General features: G+C 45.1%; 1 protein-coding gene across 3 annotated transcripts in view; it reads left to right on the forward strand.

Moving 5' to 3' along the window:
- Positions 1-18,544, forward strand: part of MRM1 (mitochondrial rRNA methyltransferase 1) — a 54,115-nt gene extending 35,571 nt beyond the window's left edge. For 2 of the 3 annotated variants that reach the window (XM_075589492.1, XM_075589493.1), the window contains exons 5-6: positions 10,013-10,132; positions 18,389-18,544. In XM_075589492.1, the coding sequence (XP_075445607.1) occupies positions 10,013-10,132; positions 18,389-18,444 (176 nt within the window). In that variant the 3' untranslated portion in view covers positions 18,445-18,544. Of the gene's footprint in view, positions 1-10,012; positions 10,133-14,709; positions 15,451-18,388 lie in introns of those variants that run through there. The other variant, XM_075589494.1, reaches the window with a different exon arrangement.
- The last annotated feature ends 8,683 nt before the right edge of the window (positions 18,545-27,227 follow it).

Genomic DNA, 27,227 nt, shown 5'->3' on the forward strand with positions numbered 1-27,227 from the left:
AGTCAGTCAGAGAGAGTCAGTCAGTCAGAGAGAGAGTCAGTCAGTCAGAGAGAGAGAGTCAGTCAGTCAGAGAGAGAGTCAGTCAGAGAGAGAGAGTCAGTCAGTCAGAGAGAGAGTCAGTCAGTCAGAGAGAGAGTCAGTCAGTCAGAGAGAGAGAGTCAGTCAGTCAGAGAGAGAGAGTCAGTCAGTCAGAGAGAGAGAGTCAGTCAGAGAGAGAGAGTCAGTCAGTCAGAGAGAGAGAGTCAGTCAGTCAGAGAGAGAGAGTCAGTCAGTCAGAGAGAGAGAGTCAGTCAGTCAGAGAGAGTCAGTCAGTCAGAGAGAGAGTCAGTCAGTCAGAGAGAGTCAGTCAGTCAGAGAGAGTCAGTCAGAGAGAGAGAGAGAGTCAGTCAGAGAGAGAGAGAGAGTCAGTCAGAGAGAGAGAGAGAGAGTCAGTCAGAGAGAGAGAGAGTCAGTCAGAGAGAGAGAGAGAGTCAGTCAGTCAGAGAGAGAGTCAGTCAGTCAGAGAGAGAGTCAGTCAGTCAGAGAGAGATTCAGTCAGTCAGAGAGAGAGTCAGTCAGTCAGTCAGAGAGAGAGTCAGTCAGTCAGAGAGAGTGAGTCAGTCAGTCAGAGAGAGAGTCAGTCAGTCAGAGAGAGAGAGTCAGTCAGTCAGAGAGAGTCAGTCAGTCAGAGAGAGAGAGAGAGTCAGTCAGAGAGAGAGAGAGAGTCAGTCAGAGAGAGAGAGTCAGTCAGAGAGAGAGAGTCAGTCAGTCAGAGAGAAAGAGTCAGTCAGTCAGAGAGAGAGAGTCAGTCAGAGAGAGAGAGTCAGTCAGAGAGAGAGAGTCAGTCAGAGAGAGAGAGTCAGTCAGTCAGAGAGAGAGTCAGTCAGTCAGAGAGAGAGAGTCAGTCAGTCAGAGAGAGAGAGTCAGTCAGTCAGAGAGAGAGAGTCAGTCAGTCAGAGAGAGAGAGTCAGTCAGTCAGAGAGAGTCAGTCAGTCAGAGAGAGAGTCAGTCAGTCAGAGAGAGAGAGTCAGTCAGTCAGAGAGAGAGAGTCAGTCAGTCAGAGAGAGAGAGAGAGAGAGAGTCAGTCCGAGAGAGAGAGTCAGTCAGAGAGAGAGAGTCAGTCAGAGAGAGAGAGTCAGTCAGAGAGAGAGAGAGTCAGTCAGAGAGAGAGAGAGTCAGTCAGAGAGAGAGAGAGTCAGTCAGAGAGAGAGAGAGTCAGTCAGAGAGAGAGAGTCAGTCAGCGAGAGAGAGAGAGTCAATCAGAGAGAGAGAGAGAGAGAGAGAGTCAGTCAGAGAGAGAGAGAGAGAGAGTCAGTCAGAGAGAGAGAGGGAGGGAGTCAGTCAGAGAGGGAGTCAGTCAGAGAGAGAGGGAGTCAGTCAGAGAGAGAGAGTCAGAGAGAGAGTCAGTCAGAGAGAGAGAGTCAGTCAGAGAGAGAGAGAGTCAGTCAGAGAGAGAGAGAGTCAATCAGAGAGAGAGAGAGTCAATCAGAGAGAGAGAGAGTCAATCAGAGAGAGAGAGAGTCAATCAGAGAGAGAGAGAGTGTCAGTCAGAGAGAGAGAGAGTCAGTCAGAGAGAGAGAGAGTCAGTCAGAGAGAGAGAGAGTCAGTCAGAGAGAGAGAGAGAGAGAGTCAGTCAGAGAGGGAGGGAGTCAGTCAGAGAGGGAGGGAGTCAGTCAGAGAGGGAGGGAGTCAGTCAGAGAGGGAGGGAGTCAGTCAGAGAGGGAGGGAGTCAGTCAGAGAGGGAGGGAGTCAGTCAGAGAGGGAGGGAGTCAGTCAGAGAGGGAGGGAGTCAGTCAGAGAGGGAGGGAGTCAGTCAGAGAGGGAGGGAGTCAGTCAGAGAGGGAGGGAGTCAGTCAGAGAGGGAGGGAGTCAGTCAGAGAGGGAGGGAGTCAGAGAGGGAGGGAGTCAGTCAGAGAGGGAGGGAGTCAGTCAGAGAGGGAGGGAGTCAGTCAGAGAGGGAGGGAGTCAGAGAGGGAGGGAGTCAGAGAGGGAGGGAGTCAGAGAGGGAGGGAGTCAGAGAGGGAGGGAGTCAGTCAGAGAGGGAGGGCGTCAGTCAGAGAGGGAGGGCGTCAGTCAGAGAGGGAGGGCGTCAGTCAGAGAGGGAGGGCGTCAGTCAGAGAGGGAGGGCGTCAGTCAGAGAGGGAGGGCGTCAGTCAGAGAGGGAGGGCGTCAGTCAGAGAGGGAGGGCGTCAGTCAGAGAGGGAGGACGTCAGTCAGAGAGGGAGGGCGTCAGTCAGAGAGGGAGGGCGTCAGTCAGAGAGGGAGGGCGTCAGTCAGAGAGGGAGGGAGTCAGTCAGAGAGGGAGGGAGTCAGTCAGAGAGAGAGAGAGAGAGGGAGGGAGTCAGAGAGAGAGAGAGAGAGAGGGAGGGAGTCAGTCAGAGAGAGAGAGAGAGGGAGGGAGTCAGTCAGAGAGAGAGAGGGAGTCAGTTAGAGAGAGGGAGAGAGTCGGAGAGGGAGAGAGAGAGTCAGAGATGCTAAGTGTCAGGAAAAAAACATAAATTTTATCGTTCTTTTTTTTTATACTGTACTTTTCGAAATAAACCTAAGTTTCTATGAAAATTTAAGTTTTTGTTTTTTTGCGGCCCACATAAACTTAAACCTTGTTTATTTGGCCCGTGTTAGCCTTTGAGTTTGACATCCTCGTGGAGGCAGAGAACCAGGTAATAGGTCGCTGGGGCAATCGAATGGACGGTGAGGTGGCAACTCCTTGGATTGAGCTTTGTTGAAAACATCCTGAAATTCGGAATAAACCTTAGGTGTAAGAGTGGTTACCTGGTCAGATATGGAGGCCCCGCATAGGGCTTTGGATGGTAAGGAGCAATTCTGGGAGCAGTAGGAACTCAACTGGAATGATTGCGCCACTGTCCAGTCGATCTGAGGGTTGTGCCGTTGAAGCCGCGGAAGTTCGAAAATAATGTCCACGGTAGGCGTATAAATGTCTAGTTGGTTCGACTCGATTTGGTCCTCTCCGGTCTGCAATTGGATGCACCGGTTAGGGTGACGGGTACCAAAAGCCTGGTTTGTGTTTGGGGAGGAAAAGCAGACAATGTTCCCAGTAAGGTCCTCCCGGCTCTTACTGGGATTTTGGCGTTTTCCGACTTGTACGGGCAGGCGAGTACCTGGTGCCCAGCATTTCTGCAATACAGGAAGAGTCCGGTGTCACGTCTGCGCTGTTTCTCTCCTAATGACAATTTGTTGCCTGCAAGCTGCATGGGTTCCTCTGGATCCAGAAGCAGAGATTTAGGGGGCCCTGCGTAGAGAGTGCGGGAAGACTGCGTACCTGGCTTGTGTCGATTTCTCTCGGCTCTTCTCTCCTATAGCCTTATGTCCACTCGAAGTGTCAGCACTTGAGCCCAGTGTTTGTCTATGCATTATGTAACATTATGTGACAAAGAATTTTCTGTTTTACCTCTCCATGTGTGCCAGCATGCTGAGATTGCTAGGCTATGAGGAGTTTCAGGGTGGGTTTGGCGGAGAAAGTCTTCTCAGATTGTGCCTAGCTAGTCGGGGTCCAGAGTTGCTCGATACCCCAAAAAAGTACCCGGGAATCAGGTCAGAATCCCGGATACATATAGGCACAATGCTCCGGTCAAAATCCTGCCTTGAAAACGCTAGCGCAACTCAACGCTAGGATTCCCTGCTTCAGCTCAGGCCAGAAAGGTAAATGGGGCATAGCGTTGCAACGTATCCCTGAAATGGTAAAGGGATGTCCAGTTAATGCCCTGATCAACCAGAACATGGTATAGGGGTTCTGGAAGTGCTCCAGCTATACATAAGGCTGTGAGGATTTTAAAAGTCTAAGTCAGGTTTGCAGTGTGTGAGGGATATGGCTAGTGGGAATAAAAGTAAAGATTCTCAGTCTCTTTCTCATAACCAAAAGACTTAGACAGTATAAAAGTGTAAAGCAGATTTTATTAAACAGGTATGTTTAAAATGTATAAATACTTATGCACATTATATGAGCTGGGGACTTCCAGGTCCACAGTTCCGAGAGACCATTTGGCTGCCAAGCTTGGTGCCATCAAGCCTGCTTGGGTCATGAAAGCCCCAGAGGTTGCCAAGGTGTGAAAGCCATTTGGGTACCGGAGTTAGGCTCAAGTACTAATGTCCTGGGATGAATGGAAGTCATCGGACAACCATTAGCCCCAGCCCAGACTGTGAGGAGCCTAACTCAGCAGGTGGCTTCTGCCTGACAAGTGGCAGAAGTGCCAGGTTAGCGCAAGACCCGAGTATTCCGACTATCCTGACCTCTCCTACAGTGAACCAGCTACATGACTACGTCTCTGCAATCCTGATGTGGTTGCGCAGTTGTTGGTCGGTGTATTCTAAAATCCCCACCTCAGCCCTGCAGTCCCGTCCTGTTTGTGGTGAGCACTCGTTACAGGCTGCTAGAGGAATCAGTCTCTTCCAGCCTTGCCATTTCTGCCCTGACACTCCAAATATCTTCACTCGATATGGCAAATCTATTAGGATGGGTCGTCTCAGAACTGGCTTGCTTCTTCCTCTTGCCCCTGCTTCCCCTTCTAACTGTTACCCTGCTACCTACCTGGGGATAACGATACAGACCGGCGCCTTAATGTCCAATAACGAAAATGAGTCCAAAGATGTACTGCAGTGTCCAATAACGGTGCTCCAGTAGTTAGACAGCAGACTCCACAGCAACAAACATGGTATTATGCAGGGGAGATAAAGAGAGAAATCATAGCGTGACACTGCATGAGAAAAACATATAACTCTCACATACAAGACATACACCACTAACAACACTGACAGAAAGGCTGACAATAAAACAGAGATTTATTAGACAATTACTAAAATGGATAAAGAACTAGGGAGCAGGTCTAGGATCCGGTGTGTAAAACCGGAATCCTACTTACAGCAATCCAAAATGTTCAAGCGGTGTTTGTAGGAGGTGCAGTCCTGTTTCAGCTTCTCTCTGGCGCGTGGTGCTTCTGTAATGGCCGCCGGCGCTTCCTCCGATCGCTCTCGGGCTCGGCGTCCCTGCAGGCCAACCCTCGCGAGATTTTTCGTCTATACTGACGTCACTCGCTGGGTGGAGCTACTCGCCGCCGCTTACTCCTGTCTGCACGTCTCTGCCGTCCGCTGGAACTGGGGATTGATGCTGAGATCTGCTCCTTACACTGTTCTCGCTCCAAATGATCTCTAAAACACCCAACGCGTTTCGTGCGCATGCGCACTTCTTCAGGGAATGATTAGCACAGTCCGAGCTTTCCTTATATAGTGGCAGGTGGGACACAATTGGTGGAAATAAATAGTCTCTTAACATTGATCTTATGACTATTGTGATTGGTTAATCGTCCTGTCACTCATGGCTGTGCTAAACAATGGCAGCCTAACATACACAAAAACAACATGTAACACAAAACTATATACAAAAACATATCTTATGCACTTTATCCTGAAAATCAAGGTGTAAAATCAATAGTAATTCATTCACAACTTCTAGATGTTTACCTATCCACTATTCATGTTACACAGCTTTGCACCAAAACTGCATGTACTAAGTATAAAATAACCAAAGATGCAGTTAATGACGTCTTCTTTCTAAAACGAGTATTTAAAAATATTAATTATTAGCTAATAAAAATTATTTAAAAATACATTATATAAAATGCTTAATAAATGCTTAATAAAAAATATATATAAAGGGTTTTCAAGGTTGCTGTATACTTTACAAATAAATACTTATATGTTAAAAACCCTTGATACTATTATTTAATAGACATAAAACTTATTAAAATATATATGAGAATATATGTAAAAACTGTTATTTAAGAAAGACACCAAGGTCGAAGTCTATGTTAAGTCCATTTGGAGACAGGGTTTTCAGCTCGTAGATCCAGTAGGCTTCACGCCTACTGATCTGTTGTAGCTGATCCCCCCCCCCCCTCCAATGCGCTTGTGTACTTTCTATAGCCTGACATTTTAGCCCAACAGGACTTTTATTATGATGCACGCTGAAATGGTGTGAAACACTATGTGTGGCTAAACCTCGTCTAATGTTATAGATGTGCTCGTATATTCTTCTTTGATAGCACCTGCCTGTCCTGCCCACATATTGTAGGCCACACGGGCACTGCAATAAATAAATCACAAAAGTGGAGTGGCAATTGATAAATGTTTTTATAGTGTAGATTTTATCCGTTACATTAGATTTAAATGTTTTCGTGTTGTTGCTGAAAGTACAAGCTGTACATTTAATACATGTGTAAAAGTCCTTATTTTTACTTGCTTTCGTTAATTTTGAATTGTCAAGAGGGCAACTAGGAGCTAGACGTGTTTTTATATTTCCTGCTTTTGTGAAAATAATTTTCGGTTTCTCTGGAAGGCATTTGGACAATACATCATCACAAAGGAGCATAGGCCAATATTTATTAAAAATGTATCTAATTCTTGGCGCCATCTCATTATACTGGGTGACAAAAGCCACCCCATTAGTTTGTTCCAATGGTTTTTTGCTGTTATATTCTAACAGTGTGTTACGTTCAATTTTATCTACCTGTAGGGACGCTTCCTCGAGTAGTTCCTCCGGATAGCCTCTATCTCTAAACTTGTCCTTCAGCTCATCTGCCTGGAGCGCATACTCCCCAGAATTTGAACAGTTGCGCTTCAGGCGGGTGAGCTTTATTTTCACAAAAGCAGGAAATATAAAAACACGTCTAGCTCCTAGTTGCCCTCTTGACAATTCAAAATTAACGAAAGCAAGTAAAAATAAGGGCTTTTACACATGTATTAAATGTACAGCTTGTACTTTCAGCAACAACACGAAAACATTTAAATCTAATGTAACGGATAAAATCTACACTATAAAAACATTTATCAATTGCCACTCCACTTTTGTGATTTATTTATTGCAGTGCCCGTGTGGCCTACAATATGTGGGCAGGACAGGCAGGTGCTATCAAAGAAGAATATACGAGCACATCTATAACATTAGACGAGGTTTAGCCACACATAGTGTTTCACACCATTTCAGCGTGCATCATAATAAAAGTCCTGTTGGGCTAAAATGTCAGGCTATAGAAAGTACACAAGCGCATTGGAGGGGGGGGATCAGCTACAACAGATCAGTAGGCGTGAAGCCTACTGGATCTACGAGCTGAAAACCCTGTCTCCAAATGGACTTAACATAGACTTCGACCTTGGTGTCTTTCTTAAATAACTGTTTTTACATATATTCTCATATATATTTTAATAAGTTTTATGTCTATTAAATAATAGTATCAAGGGTTTTTAACATATAAGTATTTATTTGTAAAGTATACAGCAACCTTGAAAACCCTTTAAATATATTTTTTATTAAGCATTTATTAAGCATTTTATATAATGTATTTTTTAATAATTTCTATTAGCTAATTATTAATATTTTTAAATACTCGTTTTAGAAAGAAGACGTCATTAACTGCATCTTTGGTTATTTTATACTTAGTACATGCAGTTTTGGTGCAAAGCTGTGTAACATGAATAGTGGATAGGTAAACATCTAGAAGTTGTGAATGAATTACTATTGATTTTACACCTTGATTGTCAGGATAAAGTGCATAAGATATGTTTTTGTATATAGTTTTGTGTTACATGTTGTTTTTGTGTATGTTAGGCTGCCATTGTTTAGCACAGCCATGAGTGACAGGACGATTAACCAATCACACTAGTCATAAGATCAATGTTAAGAGACTATTTATTTCCACCAATTGTGTCCCACCTGCCACTATATAAGGAAAGCTCGGACTGTGCTAATCATTCCCTGAAGAAGTGCGCATGCGCACGAAACGCGTTGGGTGTTTTAGAGATCATTTGGAGCGAGAACAGTGTAAGGAGCAGATCTCAGCATCAATCCCCAGTTCCAGCGGATGGCAGAGACGTGCAGACAGGAGTAAGCGGCGGCGAGTAGCTCCACCCAGCGAGTGACGTCAGTATAGACGAAAAATCTCGCGAGGGTTGGCCTGCAGGGACGCCGAGCCCGAGAGCGATCGGAGGAAGCTCCGGCGGCCATGACAGAAGCACCACGTGCCAGAGAGAAGCTGAAACAGGACTGCACCTCCTGCAAACACCGCTTGAACATTTTGGATTGCTGTAAGTAGGATTCCGGTTTTACACACCGGATCCTAGACCTGCTCCCTAGTTCTTTATCCATTTTAGTAATTGTCTAATAAATCTCTGTTTTATTGTCAGCCTTTCTGTCAGTGTTGTTAGTGGTGTATGTCTTGTATGTGAGAGTTATATGTTTTTCTCATGCAGTGTCACGCTATGATTTCTCTCTTTATCTCCCCTGCATAATACCATGTTTGCTGCTGTGGAGTCTGCTGTCTAACTACTGGAGCACCGTTATTGGACACTGCAGTACATCTTTGGACTCATTTTCGTTATTGGACATTAAGGCGCCGGTCTGTATCGTTATCTCTGTGTTTCTACTAACTGTGTTTGGGTTAGGTTTTTTCCTTGGCAGCCGTCCTATATTTAGTCACTTGTCACATTGTGCTTATATTGTGTATTATTCACTTTATTTGTATTGTTAGCGCTATTTACACCATTCTTTTTTCCTGCTACCTACCTGCTCCTCACTTACAGCGCCACCATCTGCACCACTAGTCGAAGCAAGGGCCTGCTCAGTGAGCACTAAAATCCTTTCAAGATTGTCAATGTCCCTCAATGATGCGTTTCCTCTTCAGATCAGCAATCTCTGACTCTAATTAGACCACCTGCTCACACTTCTCACAGCGGTATGCTCCTTGGAACAGCTGCTCCAAGTACACATACATGTGGCAAGATGTGCATTGAGTTGCATTCTCAATCCTGCTCATTATTGCAACTATGAAGTTTATAAGTACCAACAATAAATTGTACTTCAATATACTACTATACCTTGTTTAACCCCTTCCTTGTTCCAACTCCATCTGGTTCTAACTGCACACTTAATACAACCAGCACTCCTTTTGGTTCTAACTGTGGCCATTGGGCAGGAACCTGCGTTTACCTCCCAGTGGGCCTTAAACGGGGTGCTCTGCTCGATATCCCCCCCATCTGGTTTCTTTTCAATTACACCTCCTGCTTTAGTGCACTTTATTTTTAGTTACAGTGCACTGGCTTCAGTTTTATTTTCTTTCAGTTTCAAAACCTTTTCAACCAGATGTCGTATTTCACTTATTAAAAGGTTTTTAAAAATATATCTGGTTCTAACTGCACACTTAATACAACCAGCACTCCTTCTGGTTCTAACTGTGGCCACTGGGCAGGTATCTGCGTTTACCTCCCAGTGGGTTAAGCGGGGTGCTCTGCTCGGTATCCCCCCATGGTTTATCTTTTATTCTCCAAATTCTCCTTTAGTGCACTGTTTTTCTTATTTTATAGTTGCACTAGGTTTTGGCCTATGTTTATTTTAGTTTGAGCCTGTCCTTTTTCTGGTTGGTCTCTCGGCCAACTAGATGTATTATTACCAAAGCCAGCCAATCAGTTTAAGGCTTAAAATATTCTTGTTCTAACTGCACACTTAATACAACCAGCACTTGAAAATCAGGACACGCAATCTCTGTTAATGTTATTCATGCAATAGTAGTGCTGTGCAGTAAGAGTTCAATGAAAGACAAAGACAACTACAAACAGAAGCAATGTACTGCTATGAGTTCAGAAAGATCTTTAATTTTTGGTTTGCACTTTGCTAAGTTGCAGTGGGCTTTTAGATGCAGGAAATAAATTACTGTACCAAAAACAGTTACTAGCTAGACACAAACAGAAGAAATATAATGAACTGTAAACTCAATTTGCATATCATTGTAAGGGCTTTTTGGCAAGGGACTGGACATGTGCAAATTGATGAACAGTATTAAGCGATCAAGAAATTAGTAAGTGCCTTAATTGTAAATTACTTTCCAGCTCCTCTCCCAATTAAAAATCGAGCAGTCATTCTCTGCATAGCTGCATATTACGGAATGTTTATTTTTTAGGAAAGGGGTCCCAAAGTGAGAATGTAAATTTAAGACTGCTTGACTTAAGGGAAACATGTTGTCATTTGCAGGAAACGAAGGTTATGGCTTGCCATCAGAGATAAGAAGTTTGTGCAATGCCATGCTCACTATACCCTCTGCTGAAGAGTTGCACCCTGGCATTGAATCGTTGAATGTCTCTGTCGCTGCTGGTAAGATTACTATAAATCAGGGAATCTCAAATGTTTCCATGTTGCAGATCACTTCAGTGTTAATCATTTTTTTGGAGGTCCACACACTAGGAGAAATGTTGTCTATTTTTATCAATATATTTATATATACATTGATACCTGTAAAATTATATTTACAGCATATTGTCAGCAGAGAGCAAAAAAATTACATTTTTGTTTTCATCTTTGTTAATTTGGATTGAAACTCACATTTATTTAAGTGACTAAACTAGCATTCTGCCAACCCATTATGGATGCAAAATATGCATAAGTCAGTTTATTTATTTATTTATAAAATATTTTACCAGGAAGTAATACATTGAGAGTTACCTCTCGTTTTCAAGTATGTCCTGGGCACAGAGTAAAACAAATAATACATGGTTACAAGTACAGTTACATAAATGAACAAGGTATACATTATATACAAGACATTGCGTGCACAGTTAAAGAAAATATATATTATGAGCGTATGAAACAGTTACAGACCAGATTAAAGTGTGAGACAGCCTTAGATTTGAAAGAACTTAAACTGGTGGTGGATGTGAGAGTCTCTGGTAGGTTGTTCCAGTTTTGGGGTGCACGGAAGGAGAAGGAGGAACGTCCGGATACTTTGTTGAGCCTTGGGACCATGAATTGTCTTTTGGAGTCTGATCTCAGGTGATACTGCTGCGGCACAGTTTATTCGAGCATTTGCCCGTTCTGTGCCGCAGCAGTAGCCTGGCGCGCGCCCGAGTGTGACGGTCGCGCGCCGAAGCAGCGGAAGAGCGCCCTCCGATCGGGGCGCTCTCCCTACCGCTGCCGGGTCCGCCGGGTCCCCCGGAACCCCCTGCCGCTGTCCCGCGATCGCGGGACACCAGGGCTCCCTCGGGGAGCCCCTGGACGTGCGTGCAGGGGGCGCACGCTCCCGAAGACGCGTGACCGCGCGTCTATGACGCGCGGCACGCCGAGGGGCGGCCACTAGCAAGCCGGGAAATCTCCCGGCTTGCGGATCTGGCCGCAGTGCAATTAAATGTGTCGCCAGTGTAGGTGCTGCATGTGGTAGGGGTGAGGAGCTTGTTCAGGTATCTGGGTAGCTTGCCCAGAAAGTATTTGAGGGTGAGACAGGAAAGGTGAACTTTGCGCCTAGACTCTAGTGATGACCAATCTAGTTCTTTGAGCATTTCGCAGTGATGTGTGTTGTAGTTGCATTGGAGAACAAAACGACAAATTGAATTGTAGAGGGTGTCATGTTTGCTAAGGTGGGTTTGAGGAGCCGAGCCATATACTATGTCTCCATAGTCAATAATTGGCATTAGCATCTGCTGTGCAATACGCTTTCTGACCAGGAGACTTAGGGAGGATTTGTTCCTGTAAAGTACCCCTAGTTTGGCATAGGTCTTGGTTGTCAGGGTATCAATGTGCATCCCGAATGTTAAGTGGGAGTCAAACCATAAGCCCAGGTATTTAAAACTAGTGACAGGTGTTAGGGTGGTGTTAGCGTTGGTTCTAATCAGGAGCTCAGTCACTGGAAGCTTTAAAAATTTAGTCTTGGTCCCAAATACCATTGTTACAGTCTTGTCAGTGTTTTAATACAGTTTGTTTTGGGAAAGCCAGTTTTCGAGTCTCAAAAAGTCAGACTGAAGTATGTGTTGAAGGTCAGAGAGGCTATGGCTGTGTGCATATAGGATTGTGTCATCTGCATACATGTGTATTGAGGCTTCCTTACAAGCTGTGGGAAGATCATTAATGAACACTGAGAAGAGTAGGGGCCCCAGAACAGAGCCTTGCGGGACACCACAGGTGATATCCAGGGGGTTGGAGTTAGAGCCTGAAATGGACACATGTTGGGATCTTCCTGATAGGTAGGACTGAAACCAGTTTAAAGCATGTTTCCCTATTCCAGAGCTCTGGAGTTTGTTAAGCAGGATAACATGATCAACTGTGTCAAAAGCCTTTGCAAAATCTAGGAATACTGCACCAGTGAGTTGTCCCAGTTCCATTCCACACTGGATTTCATTGCAAACTTTTAGCAGGGTAGTTACGGTGGAGTGTTTGGGACGAAACCCAGACTGGAATTGGCTAGGGAAATTTGTCTTGGTGTAGAAATCGCTTAATTGGGAGTGGACACATTTTTCCATAACTTTGGATAGAATTGGGAGAAGTGAGATTGGCCTGTAGTTTGAGACAGTGTTTTTGTCCCCACTTTTGAAGATTGGGACAACTCTGGCAGTTTTCCAGGTCTTAGGGATATGGCCTGCAGACAGGATAGAGTTGACTATGGACGCAATTGGTTTGGCAATGGCTGGGGCACCAAGTCGTAGGAACCTAGATTGTTGTAAGTCGGGTCCACATTGGCTGCTTAGTTTTAGTTTGAGGAGCGCTTGTGTAATCTCCTCTTCAGATACTGGGCTAAATTGAAAATTGTGGGCAGTGTTGGGAGTGGGTGGGACTGTAGGGATACTCCCAGGATGAGATTCATGTTTGGGGATTGTGCTGCGTTTCGCTAATAAGTTAGTGGCACACCCCACAAAGTAATCATTGAATGCATTTGCAATGTCAGTGGGGTTTGTCAGAGTAATATCCCCCTTAGTGATATTACTTGGTTGTTGATGGTTAGGAGTTATGAACTAGTAATACATTGTGATGCACAGCATGAATGCTAGTTGTCACCAAGCACAAATAACACCTATTCCCCCCCTTCCCACCTATGGGAGATTTGCATGCTACTACGTTATGGTGCTAACCTGCGAGCTCACAGAAGGCGTGGGACTCCGCTGATTGGGAGCTTGGGTGGGCGGGGTGCATCGCCTCCACCTGTGGGGATCCCAGCATATGCGGGATGGCTCCTCACAAGAACATATACAGCAATAACCACAACACACAGCAATAATAAATAATACTATTTACTATTTACAACAGCACACAACCCGTAGTGTACCCCCGATACCCTTGAGCAACCCAGCAGGCTAGGTATCCAGCATGTTAACCCCAAATGTATGTGAGGGCAGCGCTACCCTCCCTGGTGTATTTGGTGGTGCACATGGGTACCTTCCTGACTACAACGCCGTATCCAGGGAATCCTTTGTAGATATCAGGAGCCGTATAGTGATCCCACGTAGCGAGGTCTCCCAACAATATGCCCCTCACTCCTTATTTCCTGCAGCCGCCCGGTCGTACTCCTCCGCAAGTTGTCCTGCTCCGTCGCTGCACTGGTACTCAACTACCAGGAATGTCCCTGAGATAAGGCCATCCCTATAGTACTCATCTAGGTGGGCTCAGGGCCAAACTTGGGCCTATTTGGTTCTCTGGCCTAGGTGTGGGCCACCTATTGGCTTCTCAGACACAACCTTCTCCGAGGATCCTGCCAGTTCTGACACGCGGTCCCCAGTCTCCAGAGGATATCCTTTTCCCCTAGGGGATATCCTCTCCCTCCTGTCCTGTGGTAGTTTCAGCATGGAAGCCGCACCTCCGCCTAAGAGTTCGAGGAGCTGCTGCATCTGCTCCCCCTAGAGGTGCGGAGGACTACCCTGCTACATCCTCCCCCCAGCAAAATACCTAATCGTCCCCGCATGTGAAACCACAGCCCACAAAATGTATATAATGAAAAAAACATTGCATAACACAATTCTTAACTTATAACACAGTCTTAAATGGCATTATACACCTCTGTCAGTACAGACATTATGGAAGCCAACCTGTCCCGAGACGACTGCGGAGACTCGTAGTTGGGTTGCCCTATTGAGTTAAAAGCCATTCTAATTTGGGGCCGAGTGATTCTTTGGCTTCTTCTCAATTCTTTAACTGGCCAGTTTACCAAGCCTGAGAACTCTTCATTTTCTTCTTGGTCAGAGAGGTTTCCAGCGGCTTGAGGCCCTGGCTCTCTCACAGAGCAATTCTCATTGTCACTTTTTGGGGTGAAAACTGGACCCCAGGATTTAGAGGCCGGTTAGTAGCACCAGATGGTGTAGCATGGGATTGCTAGAACTAGGCTCTTTTTTATTGGAAATCTGATCCTCTTTGGTGCCTTCCATATCCTTGGCTTGCATATTTGTGGGGGGGGGGGGGTTCCGATTGATCAGTCTCATCAATTTGAGGATTGGGCAGTAAATGGTTCCCATGCCAAACTTTTATCCGGCCTTCTGGATCCTTTATTCAGTATACAGGAATCCCAGGTAGCTGGGAATCCACTTAGAAAGGACTCTCTCCATCTGTTAGCCAGTTTGTTTTCCTGGCACTCCCAGATTTCTCAGATGGACCTTGTCCCCAGGGCGAAGCTTTCGATAGCGCACCTTGCAGTCATTTCGTCTTTTATTATTTTTATTCAACTTATCAGTGGTCCTTTCAGCTAACTGATACGCTCTGTGGAGATTGACTTTCAGTCTCTTAATGTATTGGTTGTGTGCCACATTGGGCACTCCATAAGTAGAGATTCCCAGACGAATGCCCACTGGTAGCCTTGCTCTCTGCCGAACATCATAAAATATGGGGAGAAACCAGTGGACTCATGCTGGGTGCAATTGTAGGCATTCACCAGGTGTTCTACATGCTTGCTCCAATTGGCCTGTTCTGTGTCTCGTAAGGTACCCAGCATACCAAGCAGAGTCCGATTGAACCATTCGGGTAAGGCATCCCCTTCAGGGTGTTAAGGGGTCGTCCGAGATTTAATGGTCTGTAGCAACTTCAATAGTTCCTTGATGAGGCTGATCTTAAAGTCACAGCCCTGGTCAGAGTTAATCTGATTAGGCAATCCGTAGTGAATAAAGTACCTTTCCCACAACACTTGAGCCACCGTTATAGCCTTCTGATCTTTAGTGGGGAACGCCTGCTCATATCGGGTATAGTGGTCTGTTACCACTAACACGTTTACAATGCCCCTGGAATCTGGCTCTATACACAGAAAATCCATACACACTTAACTCCATGGGGCCCGAACGTTTCAGATGGCCCATTGGGCTGCTCGTGTAGTCAGTGTTTTTCTCTGAATGCACTCTGATTTTCAGCCAGTAGAACTGGTCTCTTAGGCTTGGGTCCCGCTGCGTCCGGTGGAGCAAGCGGCCGCGTGTGCGTTACTCACCATCACCTGGTATCCTCCCAAGCCGGTCCCAGTCCCCCCTCGCTGTACGGCTCACTATGCGCTGTGACGCGTCAGCCGTCAGGGGATGCAAGAGAATTGAGATCCCTAGCGTTGACGCATCACGGGGTGCGCTGTGTAGCCTGTCAGCCGCGGTGGCTGGAGCTGTCGGAGCTTCCCCCACCTCCAAAAGGTAGGGTGGGGAATTGTGTGTGTAAGTGTATATGTATCTACGTGTGTATGTGTTGTGTGTTGGGAGAGGGACGGAGCGACGGAGGGATGAGCGGACCGATGGGGGGACCGAGGGGAGGGAGCAGCACGGAGAGCGAGCATCAGAGGGCATGTGTGGGGGGGAGCTGCTTACCTTCCAGCATACAGCCGGCAGCAGCACCCTCCTGCAGCCCGGGAGACCCCCGCTGCAGCCATCCGCTCCAACCACACCCCCACTCCAACCACGCCGCTCCCTGCAGACAGCAGATAGTGGACAAGTGCCTCTCCACGCGCCGCCTGTCTGCAGTGCGGGCGCGCGGTCTGAGGCAGCGGGGCCTTAGCCTTACGAGCCCAAACGTTTTGTTCACGCCCAAATGTCCATGGTCGTTATGCAACGTCCATAGCACCATATATTGCAGTTTTCTTGGGAGCACAAGCTGTCTCCTATCCGGATGGTTATGGTAGGTGACAACTCTGTATCGCAGACAATTGTCCTTTTGAAATTTGTCCCATTCCTTCATGAGTATAGACGTGGGGCGTTGTATGAGTGCTCAAGCACAGGGCAAATATAATCATAACGTCCAGTTTTACAGAAGATAGGGTGAATCCATAATCATATATATGTTGAAATGAGTATATCCAATGACAGATGATCCCAGAGAACAGGTGATATGTGAGATCACACACCATCTATTTTATTGGGATTGCCAAATTCAATAGAAATAAAGTACTTACAATCACCCACTTCTTAGACTGGCGAAGACGTGCTGCTGCTGATGTTGAAATCCAGAGTTGAAAGAAAGGGAGTAGTGCACAGCCAAAAAGAGCAAGGAGAGGGATCCATATAATGCAAAAATAATTATTTATTGGAAGATCAAAAGCATAGGGTACAAAAACCTCCTACGCGTTTCGTACGCGTGTACTTTATCGAGGATAACAAATACTGTACGTAGAATAAAGCACCCGGTTGACCACCAAATTGGAGGTGAATTTTATTTTATTAACCTCACTTTACAATAGCTAATATCCTAAACATGAATGAAGAACTTGATAAAAATGAATATTGGCAATTTCAGGCTCAAGATTCTTATCAGTCTGAACATCTTAAGGAAAACAGAAGCTACAGTCTGGCGCAGTAAATTAAATGTGGATCACTAACTGTAGAAATGACAGAAGCCTGTAAAATGTTTGGTAGTGTAGCGGCTCAGTAGTCTTAGGCTGAGTCCCCTCTGTCGCTGAGCACGCTCATGCTTGAAGAGCGCTCCAAGCATTAGCACCGGGTGTCCTGTATGTACGCGGGAGGGGGACACACGGGGCATTGCGGGTAGTTGAGTGCGCGGGTAAGTATAGTTTTTTGTTTACTTAAGCGCTGAGCAGCCTTATTTTTATACTGTAGCATGTTCATCTTGAGTGGTGGGTATTCATACAAATGCATTTAGATATTTACATAATATCTAATGATTTGTGGACATTCACACAGTTACAAAACCCAACTTTACATTTTTCATTTGTCACTATAAATAAACATGTACAGGCATACCCCGGTTTAAGGACACTCACTTAAAGTACACTCGCGAGTAATACATATCGCTCTATAGGAAAACGGCAGCTCACTCATGCACCTGTCAGCACGTCCTGAACAGCAATACTGGCTCCCTACCTGTACCGCAGCTGTGCGCAAGCGGGGTGACTAGAGCCTGTTACACATGTGTTATTTACATCAGTTATGCACGTATATGACGATTGCAGTACAGTACATGCATCAATAATTGGGAAAAAGGTAGTGCTTCAATTTAAGTACATTTTCGCTTTATATACATGCTCCGGTCCCATTGTGTACGTTAATGCGGGGTATGCCTGTATAGCATTATCAAGTTTTTACACATTACTGTGGCAAAATAGTGAAATGTATAGAAACTTGATATTGCAAATAGATTTGCAAACTTAGGAATGAAATTTTAACTCTGAGTCCCATGATCACTACAGGATGCTATGATTTAGCATGAACCAACTCCTATTCAAGTGAATAGTAGATAAGGTGTGCTAAATCTTAGCACCTTGTTAGTGACTATGGGCCAGAGTAAGATATTGCGTTCACCATTGTTGCCACTTTTTGGAAAGTCGTAGTTTTTCCGATTTCTCCAATTTCACGATTGTGTGTAACTGTTTTGTAATGTACATATTTTGTACGAAAGAGTTCCAGAATAGTAGCTACTGAAGATTTTGTCCGGGATTCACTATGCTCTGATAAGAGGTATCGGAGCTTGTTCCAAAACACTTGATATCTAATTATCAACTCTGTCTGATTTAAATAGGCAAACCCCTCCCTTAATTATTAGTCAAGTGACTGTGTTTAGAGTATTAAAGTGAGTCTATCTTGGCTGTGCCATATGGCGGTGTAACATCTTACTGTGTGTCTGTGGAGTATGTTTTGGAGTTGAATTGGAGGTGAAGAATGCAAGAACTGGACTCCGCACTTCTACAACAACAACTCTGCAGCTGTGAGAACTAGACTTTCTTAATGCTCTGAAAATGTGTACTCTTCCTATCATGCAATACCTGGGAACTCTCTCCTCCTACCTCCTCCTACCTCTCCCCATGCATCTCATTATGCCCTCCCTATTGCTTTTTCTGGTTACTGTTTCCTCACTTCTTTGTAAACTTTTCTCTTCTCTCAAACTTCCCCACTCCCCTCCTATCCACATTTCTTCATCTCTCCTCCACCTATGCCTGTGCACATACACTGCACCATTATTAATACACCTGTCTAGCCAACTCCAGTCCTCAAGAGCTACCAAAAGGTCAGGTTTTCAGATATCCATGCTTAAGCACAGGTGGCTCAATCAGTGCTGAAACAGGGATATCCTGAAAACCTGACCTGTTGGTATCTCTTAAGGACTGAAGTTGGCTACCCCTGCCTTAGACGCTGCATCATAATCAGCTTTATTAAAAACCTCTTTATTTCCCCCTTTTTGCAGGAATTCTGTTGCATTGTTTATGCAGAAAAAGAATTGAACGTCCTCCCATGTTCTAGCCCTGGACTGCAGAATGTGCGTATTAGCCAAGTTCCTGATTGTTTTGTTGGCAGCTTGAATTAAATGTACTAATTCAATTAAACTAGATATTCACACATTTATTTTCCTGGGTTTCTTTGCATCGAACATCTGAACAAAAAGAACTGTCTGATTACAAGCATTGCTACTGCTTAGCAGAACAATATTGTTAAAATCCTTGTTATAGCTGAAGAAAAAAAACAAAGGGCTCTAACATGATGTGTTCAAAATAATCACTTTAGTAAGCCAGATGTTTTTAAAAAAAGAAAAAATGCTCTGTTCAAGATTTGCTCAAGTTCTCTAATTGAGAAGACATGATGTGCATAAACATAACCACAAAGATATTGTTGGATGAGGCTTGTTTTAGTGGCCAAAGCTACATAGCCTGGGTATAACCCTTGAATTCTGGCACAAGGATTAATTTAAAATGAATGATCATTGTTATAAATATTAAGTACCGTATTTCCTCGATTCTAAGATGCCATAAATTCTAAGACGCACCCTTGATTTAATAAAATGTTTTGTGGAAAAAAAAAAACCACTACATTAAATGGGCAGAAAAAAATGTTTTTACTAGCAGATAATAGCATAAGTTTTTTTATACTACACTATAACTTTCAGCTATCATGTTATACTTACGTTGTGACCCGGGTCTTCCGCGATCTTGTTGCTCCCTCCACCTCTGCTCACTTCTTCCCCCCAACGCCTCCGACGGGTGAGAAAAAGTTGCGGTTCCGTTAACAAGGCTGAGAGTCGCAGGGGAGGGGGGGCTTTGGTCGGAGCCAGGTAATACTGCCTAGCTGCTGCTGGGCACTGAAAACATCCCCGCTGCGGCTGCTCCAGCAGCGCCCCCTTCCAGATTGTTTTTTAAACAAACAACAACAACAAAAAAATCGATTCTAAGACGCATCCCAATTTCAGACTTGAAAATGGGAAAAAAGATGCATCTTTACAATTGAGGAAATACAGTATATATTAATTAAGGTATAGCAAATACATAATTTCATTTATACGTTGCACTGAGATAGAAGGCAGTAGTGCCATCTATCTAGCCACTGTTTATGCCAGGGATGCACAAAAATCTTTAAAAAAAAACAAACAAAAAAACCGTAGGAGCCAGACAATTTCTATGAGCCAGTGGTTTGTTGAGAATTGCACACACCATTCACCGACCTCCACACAGACACCGCAGCTGACTCCTTTTTGCTTCACTGGCAGGGTCAAGAGGGCATGGGTGGGCAGAGTTCTGCAGCGCTCCACCTCGCTCTTCCCCCTCTGCCTCACCTCTTGCTCTCCCCTCACATGCATGGGTAAGCAGCGCAGTGCAGATTAACCCATCAGTTACTGCAATGATGTAACATTACTGACTGCAAGACAGGATACGAACCAGCAGGGCAGAGGTAGGGAGTAGTACACCGACCTTGGCCTGGGATTCAGGGGTAGTCAAGTCCATTTCCATGGTCGAGGAAGGCGGCAGGAAGGGGTAGTTCATTCCAATCAGAAGTAAAGCACAAGCAAGCAAAGAAAGCTCAAGCAGAACCAGGTACAGAGTACTTTGCACAGTACTTTGCTTCAGTGAGGGTGTGAGATCACTTCCGGTTGGCAGCCATCATAGGTAGCCAGACAGATCCCTTATAGTATCTCTCCCCCTCCCCCTGCCTTTCAGGGTCGAACTCTGGGACGACCAGGTCCTGGTTTGACCAGGGTTGGAGCATGAAAATTCTGAGTCTTCGTTCAAATCCTCTCCTCAGGACCATACCCCTTCCAATCCACCAGATACTGAAGCTATCATTTGGAGTTTACGAGAGTCAAGTATCTGTCGCACTTTGTATTTAATTTGACCCTCATGGTTACAGGTTTAGAAGGGGGAGGATCCTCTGGAAAGCGATTCGTCACTACAGGTTTTAGGAGGGGCACATGGAAAGTTGTGGGAATTTTTAACGAGGAGGGAAGCTCTAGCTGAAAGGTGACTTCATTGATCTTCTGGATAATCCTGTAGGGACCAATGAATTGTGGTCCAAGTTTAGTGGAAGGCTGGCATAAACTAATGTTTCGCGTTGAGAGCCGTACCTTTTCCCCGGCGGAGTATGGGTGTGATGGCCTCTGATGTTTATCCGCTGATTTATTTATTTTTTGTTTCTCAGTAGCCGAGTGAAGAGTAGCCTGAATCCTCTTTCAAAGATCCTCTAAATTATGTACCCTTGTATCAGCTGCTGGAACACCCACTGTTGAAGAATGAAGGGTATAGGGATGATAACACCATGCGGCAAAAAAGGGGGAACAGCCAAGAGAGTCATGAGATAGACACTTGCGGGAAAACTCTGACAGTGGTAGGAGCTCTGCCCAATCATTCTGTTTTTAGTTTAGCACTTGAGGTATTGTTCCAGTGATTGGTTGGTGCGCTCAGTTTGCCCATTAGATTGTGGGTGGTAGGCAATCGCATGCAGAACGCCTCCCAAAATTTAGAAATGAACTGAGACCCCCTGTCTGATATCTGTAAAGTCTATGTAGACTAAATACCACCTTGGTGATGATGTCCGCAAGTTCAGAAGAGGAGGGAAGCTTTTTTTAAGCGTACATAATGAGCCTATTTCGTGACGCGCTCAACAATGACGAGAATGGTAGTCATACCTTGAGAGGAAGGAAGCTCCACAATGAAGTCCATGGATAGGTGCGTCCAAGGACAGGAGGGTATCGGCAGTGGCTGAAAAGTCCTAGAGAAGCTGCAGAAAGTAGAGTTTGAGGATCTTTAGTTCGGGCACATACAGATGCAGCGGCCTTATTCGCACATTTCTCAGATCTGTTTTTGTAAAGTCTGCGAGCGCTAGTGTTAACGCATCCAGTCACTCCAATCACACCTGTGTTTAGCGTTGCTGATTTCTTTGAATTTCATGGATTCTGATTTGTTTGGGTGCAGTTCTTCACGTATCTGCCAGGTGGCACAATGAATCCCCTTTGTGCTATAGCAGAGTTACTGTTTTGTACAATGTATCAATTTGCAGGTGTTTAAAACCCAGTTAAAGAGTTATCATATTTAGGCGTTTTCATAATTTAAGTATCTATGCACAATGTTAAGTATATTATTCTCAATTGCTATGCCCGCACAATTGCTGAATAGACCGAACTTGTACACTCAACATTATGCCATGTCTTTATTCAAAACCGAACGTCTGTTACACATATCTAATATTTCTGCAATTAATGCTGGAACATAAAAAGGTGGCTAGCATCGTGTGTGGAAGCATTTGATAAGGCAAACTTTAACTAATGAGAATTTTTTTTTCACTGAACCTCCTGAGGGAGATAGCAGGGGTTATTGGTCTGTGCTCCCAGGTTTTGCCAGTATGTTTGCTGATGGCAACTTCAAAAGGAGAAAGGTTGGGTTTAATCCATTTAAGATTCGTATTTTTCGACCCCACAATGTACCAACCCCGGCTTGACAAAACGTTTGCAATAGCTGGCCGACCGTCACTGAAAACCCAGTGAACCTGCCTGATTACAATCCTTGCTACCTGACCCCACCTGTCGACAATGATTGCTACCTGGCCGGGTCTGCCAATCAGAAAGCTTGGTATGACCAGAATGCCCGTAGCAATCTTCCCAGGTCAGCAAGTGCTTGTTCTAAAACCCACTCGTCGGAACAAATTGATGGCTGCCTGGTCTGGACCGTACACAGTTCTCAGAAAGATGAATGAGTGCAACTATGTTGTACAGTTAGATGGAGAGACAGGTAAGAAATAGGACCTATCACATCAATATGCTTAAGGAGTATTTTGTACCGAGTGTGGCATCAGTGCTGGCTATTTGTAGCCCGCCGAAGGGGGACCCAGCGAGCAATGCTCTGCCTGACCGCCTAAGGGAATCTAGGCAGGGGGGCACCGTAGAACAGGTAGAGATAGGATCCCAGCTCAGCGCACAGCAGAAGGTACAGGTGAGAGTGATGCTAGAGCAGTATAGAGTTCTGTTCACGGACAAGCCGGGCAGAACACATATCACCGATCACCCAGTGCTCACCGGTGAGCTGAGACCTCTGCATAAGTATGCCTATCACGTATCAGCAGAGGTGAAGGGCAGTATAGAGAGGGAAGTAGAGGAGATGCTGGCCCTTGGACTTGTCTGGTAGTCCTAGTACCTAAGAAGGACATGACCACCCGCTTCTGTGTGGACTACCGACAGCTCAATGCAGGAACGGTGTCAGTTGCTTATCCCATGCCCTGCATGGATGAGCTGTTAGATGAGCTCACAGGGACAAAGTATCTGACCACCATGGATCTGAGCAAAGGGTATTGGCAGATCCCGCTGACCCAGGAGGCTAGGAAGAAGTCAGCATTCATTACTAGCCAAGTGGCTTCAATGAATTTCTAGTGATGCCATTTGGGATGAAGAATGCCATGGCTACCTTCCAACGCCTGGTCAATAGGTTAATAGAAGGAATGCAGGGTTTCGCACAGGCATACCTGGATGACATTGCAGTGTTTAGCGGGACGTGGGACAGTCACCTAGTTCATGTTGCAGCGGTGCTGAGCAGAATTAGGGAAGCAGGGCTCACACTGAAACCCACTAAGTGTTTAGTAGGTATGACAGAGGTTTAGTACCTAGGGCACATGGTGGGCGGAGGGCATCTCAAGCCTGAACCAGTTTTGCGACATTAAAAATGTGTGTTTTGCCTTTCCTGGGGTGCTGGGACCGGGCTATTTCTAGGCTGTAAGTTTCAGGGTGGGTTTGCCAGAGAAAGTCTTTACAGAATGTGTCTTACTGCACCGACACACTTTATTTGAGCAAATACCCAGTATGTACCTGGCAGATACCTGGAATGCGCCGCTCCTCACCTCTGACAAGCCTCGTTGTGTTTGCCTTCCCAGCCTGGGTTCATGCCTGGCTGACGGGCGGCTGATCTGTTAAATGATAATGATTAGGATTTAATAGGCTGCAATGCTTCGCGTGTCTACCAGATGGCATAAATTCATGAATTGTAATGCAGTATATATATATATACTGTGCAGTATTGCAGCCAGCGGGAATAAAATGCTTCAATCCCTGCTTGGAAAATACCTCAATGCACTCGGGCAGAAAACAGTCACAAACCTCAATACACCCGGGTATACCCGAATTCGTGGGACTAGCCCAGCTCGAATAAAGTGTGTCGCCAGTGTATGTATCGGGGTTCCAGAGTTCTGGGATACCCCAAGAGTTGGATCCGGGAATCGAGTGAGATTCTCGGATGCAGCCAACCACATTGCTCCGGGCAAACTCTGACTCTGAAAATGTTAATAAGACTCACCGCCAGGGTTCCTGCTGCAGCATCTTCCAGACAAGGTAAACGGGCATGAAGGGGTTAATGTATACCTGCACTCATACACCGGGTCCCTAGTATCAAGAGGGGTCCATTGTATAAAGAGTACCATGAACCATAGGGGTTCAGCCAAGTGTTAAAGCTGAGTGATTTCTTGTGTAAAAAAGTTTTAAAAGTTATTTCTAAAGTGTGCCAAGAATGAGGCTACTGAGTGTAAGCAACATATACTCTCACTCCATCCCTGACACCAGAACAGGGACTTATATATTTTTATCACACAGAAGACAGGACACAGTATATTTTATTAAAGAGTTATATTTAATAGGTATATGTACTGATAAACTGTGAATGAACTGTGGGATATCTAAGTCATGGATTCCGAGAGAGCAGATGGCTACCAAGCTTGGTGCCTATGGGTCTGTGCGGATGTCACGGGAGACCAGGACTTTTAACACCTTTATACCCCGATCAGTTGATTGAGCAAAGCAAGGAGGAAAAATAAATAATTTATTTCCACGAAATGACATACACACAATGTTACACAATTACACTCAAAATACTCTTACTGGGACGGGGGCAAACGAAATAAGTTGTTTCCAAAAGGAAATCTTGAAAGGAACAGTCTCTAGGAGCAATTTCCCAGGAGCGGGAGTTGCTCACAAACAGAGCTGGAAACAGTCCTCAGTCAGCGGTGCAAATTGCCACCGCTTTGTTCTCCGACGGAGCTGTTTCGTTCGTTCTGCCACTGTGGTATTGGTACTTGGAACCTTAGTTCTTACGAATTCCTGAAGCTTGTTATGAAATCTTGTAGAATTATAGAACTGTAGATGGAACTGCTGAACCGATGGGCTGCACGGCTTCTTATAGGGTTAAAACTCCAATACTTATCCTGTGCAGCCAATCACTCCGTGGGAATAATTTTCCCCACCTATCCCGGAGTTGCCAATACCTTACAAGCCTGACAGAGGTGGCTTCTCATTCTGCTAAAGACATGCACAAACCTCGCACCTTTGCCGCTTCGCATATGAGACCCAACCTCCTTACCTGGTGACACTCAGTCTGGGTGAGTCACCATTTGCTAAACTGCCTGGACTTCACACTAAGATGGAGGTAATTGGGTTATTCTGCCCGCCCTGACACTTTAGTAGCTCTGAGCCTTTCAACTCCAGACCTTCCTAGACATTGCGGCGTCAAGCTAGCGGGATGTTTTAGATGTCCGGAGCTGGATATGCTCAGCTCATTCACAGTACTTTACTGACATGCATTTCTAAGTGAGCATAATCATTTAATGAGTTTTCCCCGGTTTCTTGTGTTTTGAATGAAAGTCCAAATGTGCCTAACATGTTGGAACAATTAAATTAGGGGGGCTTTCATTCACCATTTTTTATATAAACTTATAAAAATTGCGCTATGCGAGTTTTCATGTTTTTACCAGAACGATGCTACCAGCAAGTTTCAGCGCTCTAGGAGCTTCCTAGCAAAAGTTAACTAACAGCCGCTTTCTATGCTGCCAAGCGCTGGACTTTAAAAACATTTTCTTTACACTACACAATATCTCTACATTATACACTCTAAACTTAGTGAATACAGTTATCTCGCCAACTTATACCTGATGGGAGATAGTCTGAACCCCAACCTGGGTTCTGGGGGTTTTGGGCATATACCAGGAAACCTTTGAATGTGAATGATTCCCCTGCCCGCCTTAATATTCTGGTCTGTGCTGAAGCAGGGAAATCGTCTCTGGTTGACACACCTGGAATAGTAAGACATATTTTTATTGCAATATGGTTTACATGCCATAACTGGGCTGCAGAACTGACACTTCACACATCCCCAATATGGCTCAGGGGCACCCAGCTGGGCATAATACCTTTATTATTGGCCTGGGAACCCCCTCACCGTCACAGCGGAGTCCTGACTTGAAAGCCTCAGAGATGCCAAGGTGTTAGAACAGGTGGGGTACTGCAGTTCTGCTTGAGTATCCGCATCCTGGGCTAACACAGGGCTATCCGGCCACCTTTTGCCAGAGCCCAGAATCTGTGGAGCCTGGACAGCGAGTGGGCTGAGTATGCAAAGAGTAGGAAACAGAAATAAACTGCCCGGCGTTTCCTTAATACAGTGCCACAGCACCACCCAGTGGTGAAAAAATATATAACAAGCAAATGCAAGAAAGGGAAAATATGCAATATAAATAAGGTAACAACAATAAAATATATATAATCAAAGGACCACTCAACCTTAAGAGGAAAAAGCCACAATCCTCTAGAGAACAGAAAACGCAAGGGATGAGGGAGTGTGTCCTAGATTTGACCAATGGTGTTCTGCAGCAGCTTCAGATGATGAACTGCCTGGTAGCCAAGCTAGAGCTGGTGGGGAAGAAAAACGGGATGGGGGGGGGGGGGAGGAGACAAAGAAGGGGCTGATGGTGTAGTAATATAAAACACCTTTAATAAATGACACATAAAAAAGCCCCCCTGAGGGCGTACTCACACTCTGTACTGCCACTCAGGGCACATAAGGATATCCTTACAGCCAATGCTGTCCGGTGTGCGTCTCCTCCGTCTCTGGTAATCTCTGACGGTCCCTACAAGTGGCCGCTGGTGTTCTCGTGCAGCTTGACTTGAGTCGGCGTCTGGCGTCACAATCAACCGGGAATGGATTGCCTCCTCCTCTGAGTATGCAAAGAGGCAGAGGTGCCAGGTTAGCATATGCCCCTTTGCAGAATTAAAAAAGGTGCGCACCCTGCTTTACAATACCAGCAAATCGGTGATTGGCTGGCAGGGAAATTCCCACACTCTGATAAGCTTGACAGGTTTGTGAATGGAACTCAGAGACCCATAAGGAACCTTGCAGCCAAAGAGAAGCGCAGATTCCAAGCGCCAAACCATCAGTGGCAAATTCAAAGATGCTCTGTATTGAATAGATGCGAGCCGGCTTAGAAGAATTCTTGAGTCAAAATCTTTGAAGTCCCACTTCTGAAGAATGTAGCGGTCGCATCTGGCATTGCACGCCGAAATCAGTTCAAGGACTTTCGTGAGTACCGTAACGGTTATTGGAAAGGGCTCCTACAGAGGTTATTTTTGTGAATTTTGTTTAAAGGATAGATTTATTCGTTAGCCCCGTTCCCAGTAAGTCTGTTAACACTGTAAATTGTGTTGCATTGTGTGTATGTCTTTTCCTGAATTAAATTACAATTTATTTTACCTGCTTGCTTTGCTCAATCAATGATCCTGGTATAAAAAGATGTTGATAAACCTGGTCTCCCGTGACAAAAACATAATGTGATGCATTTTAAAAATATTTTTAATTTTTTACATTCATAAAATCACTTCATTTTTATTTCTTGAGGAGGTGGCATACACTTTTTTTTTTTTTTTAAGGAGGGGGAATGCTATTCCAAGTTGTTTAAGGAAATATCACACACACAGAAACATTTTCTCCAGGGAGTTCTGACTTTTAATACATTTTAAA

This window comes from Ascaphus truei, chromosome 3 (genome assembly GCF_040206685.1).
Source record: "Ascaphus truei isolate aAscTru1 chromosome 3, aAscTru1.hap1, whole genome shotgun sequence".
NCBI lineage: Eukaryota > Metazoa > Chordata > Amphibia > Anura > Ascaphidae > Ascaphus > Ascaphus truei.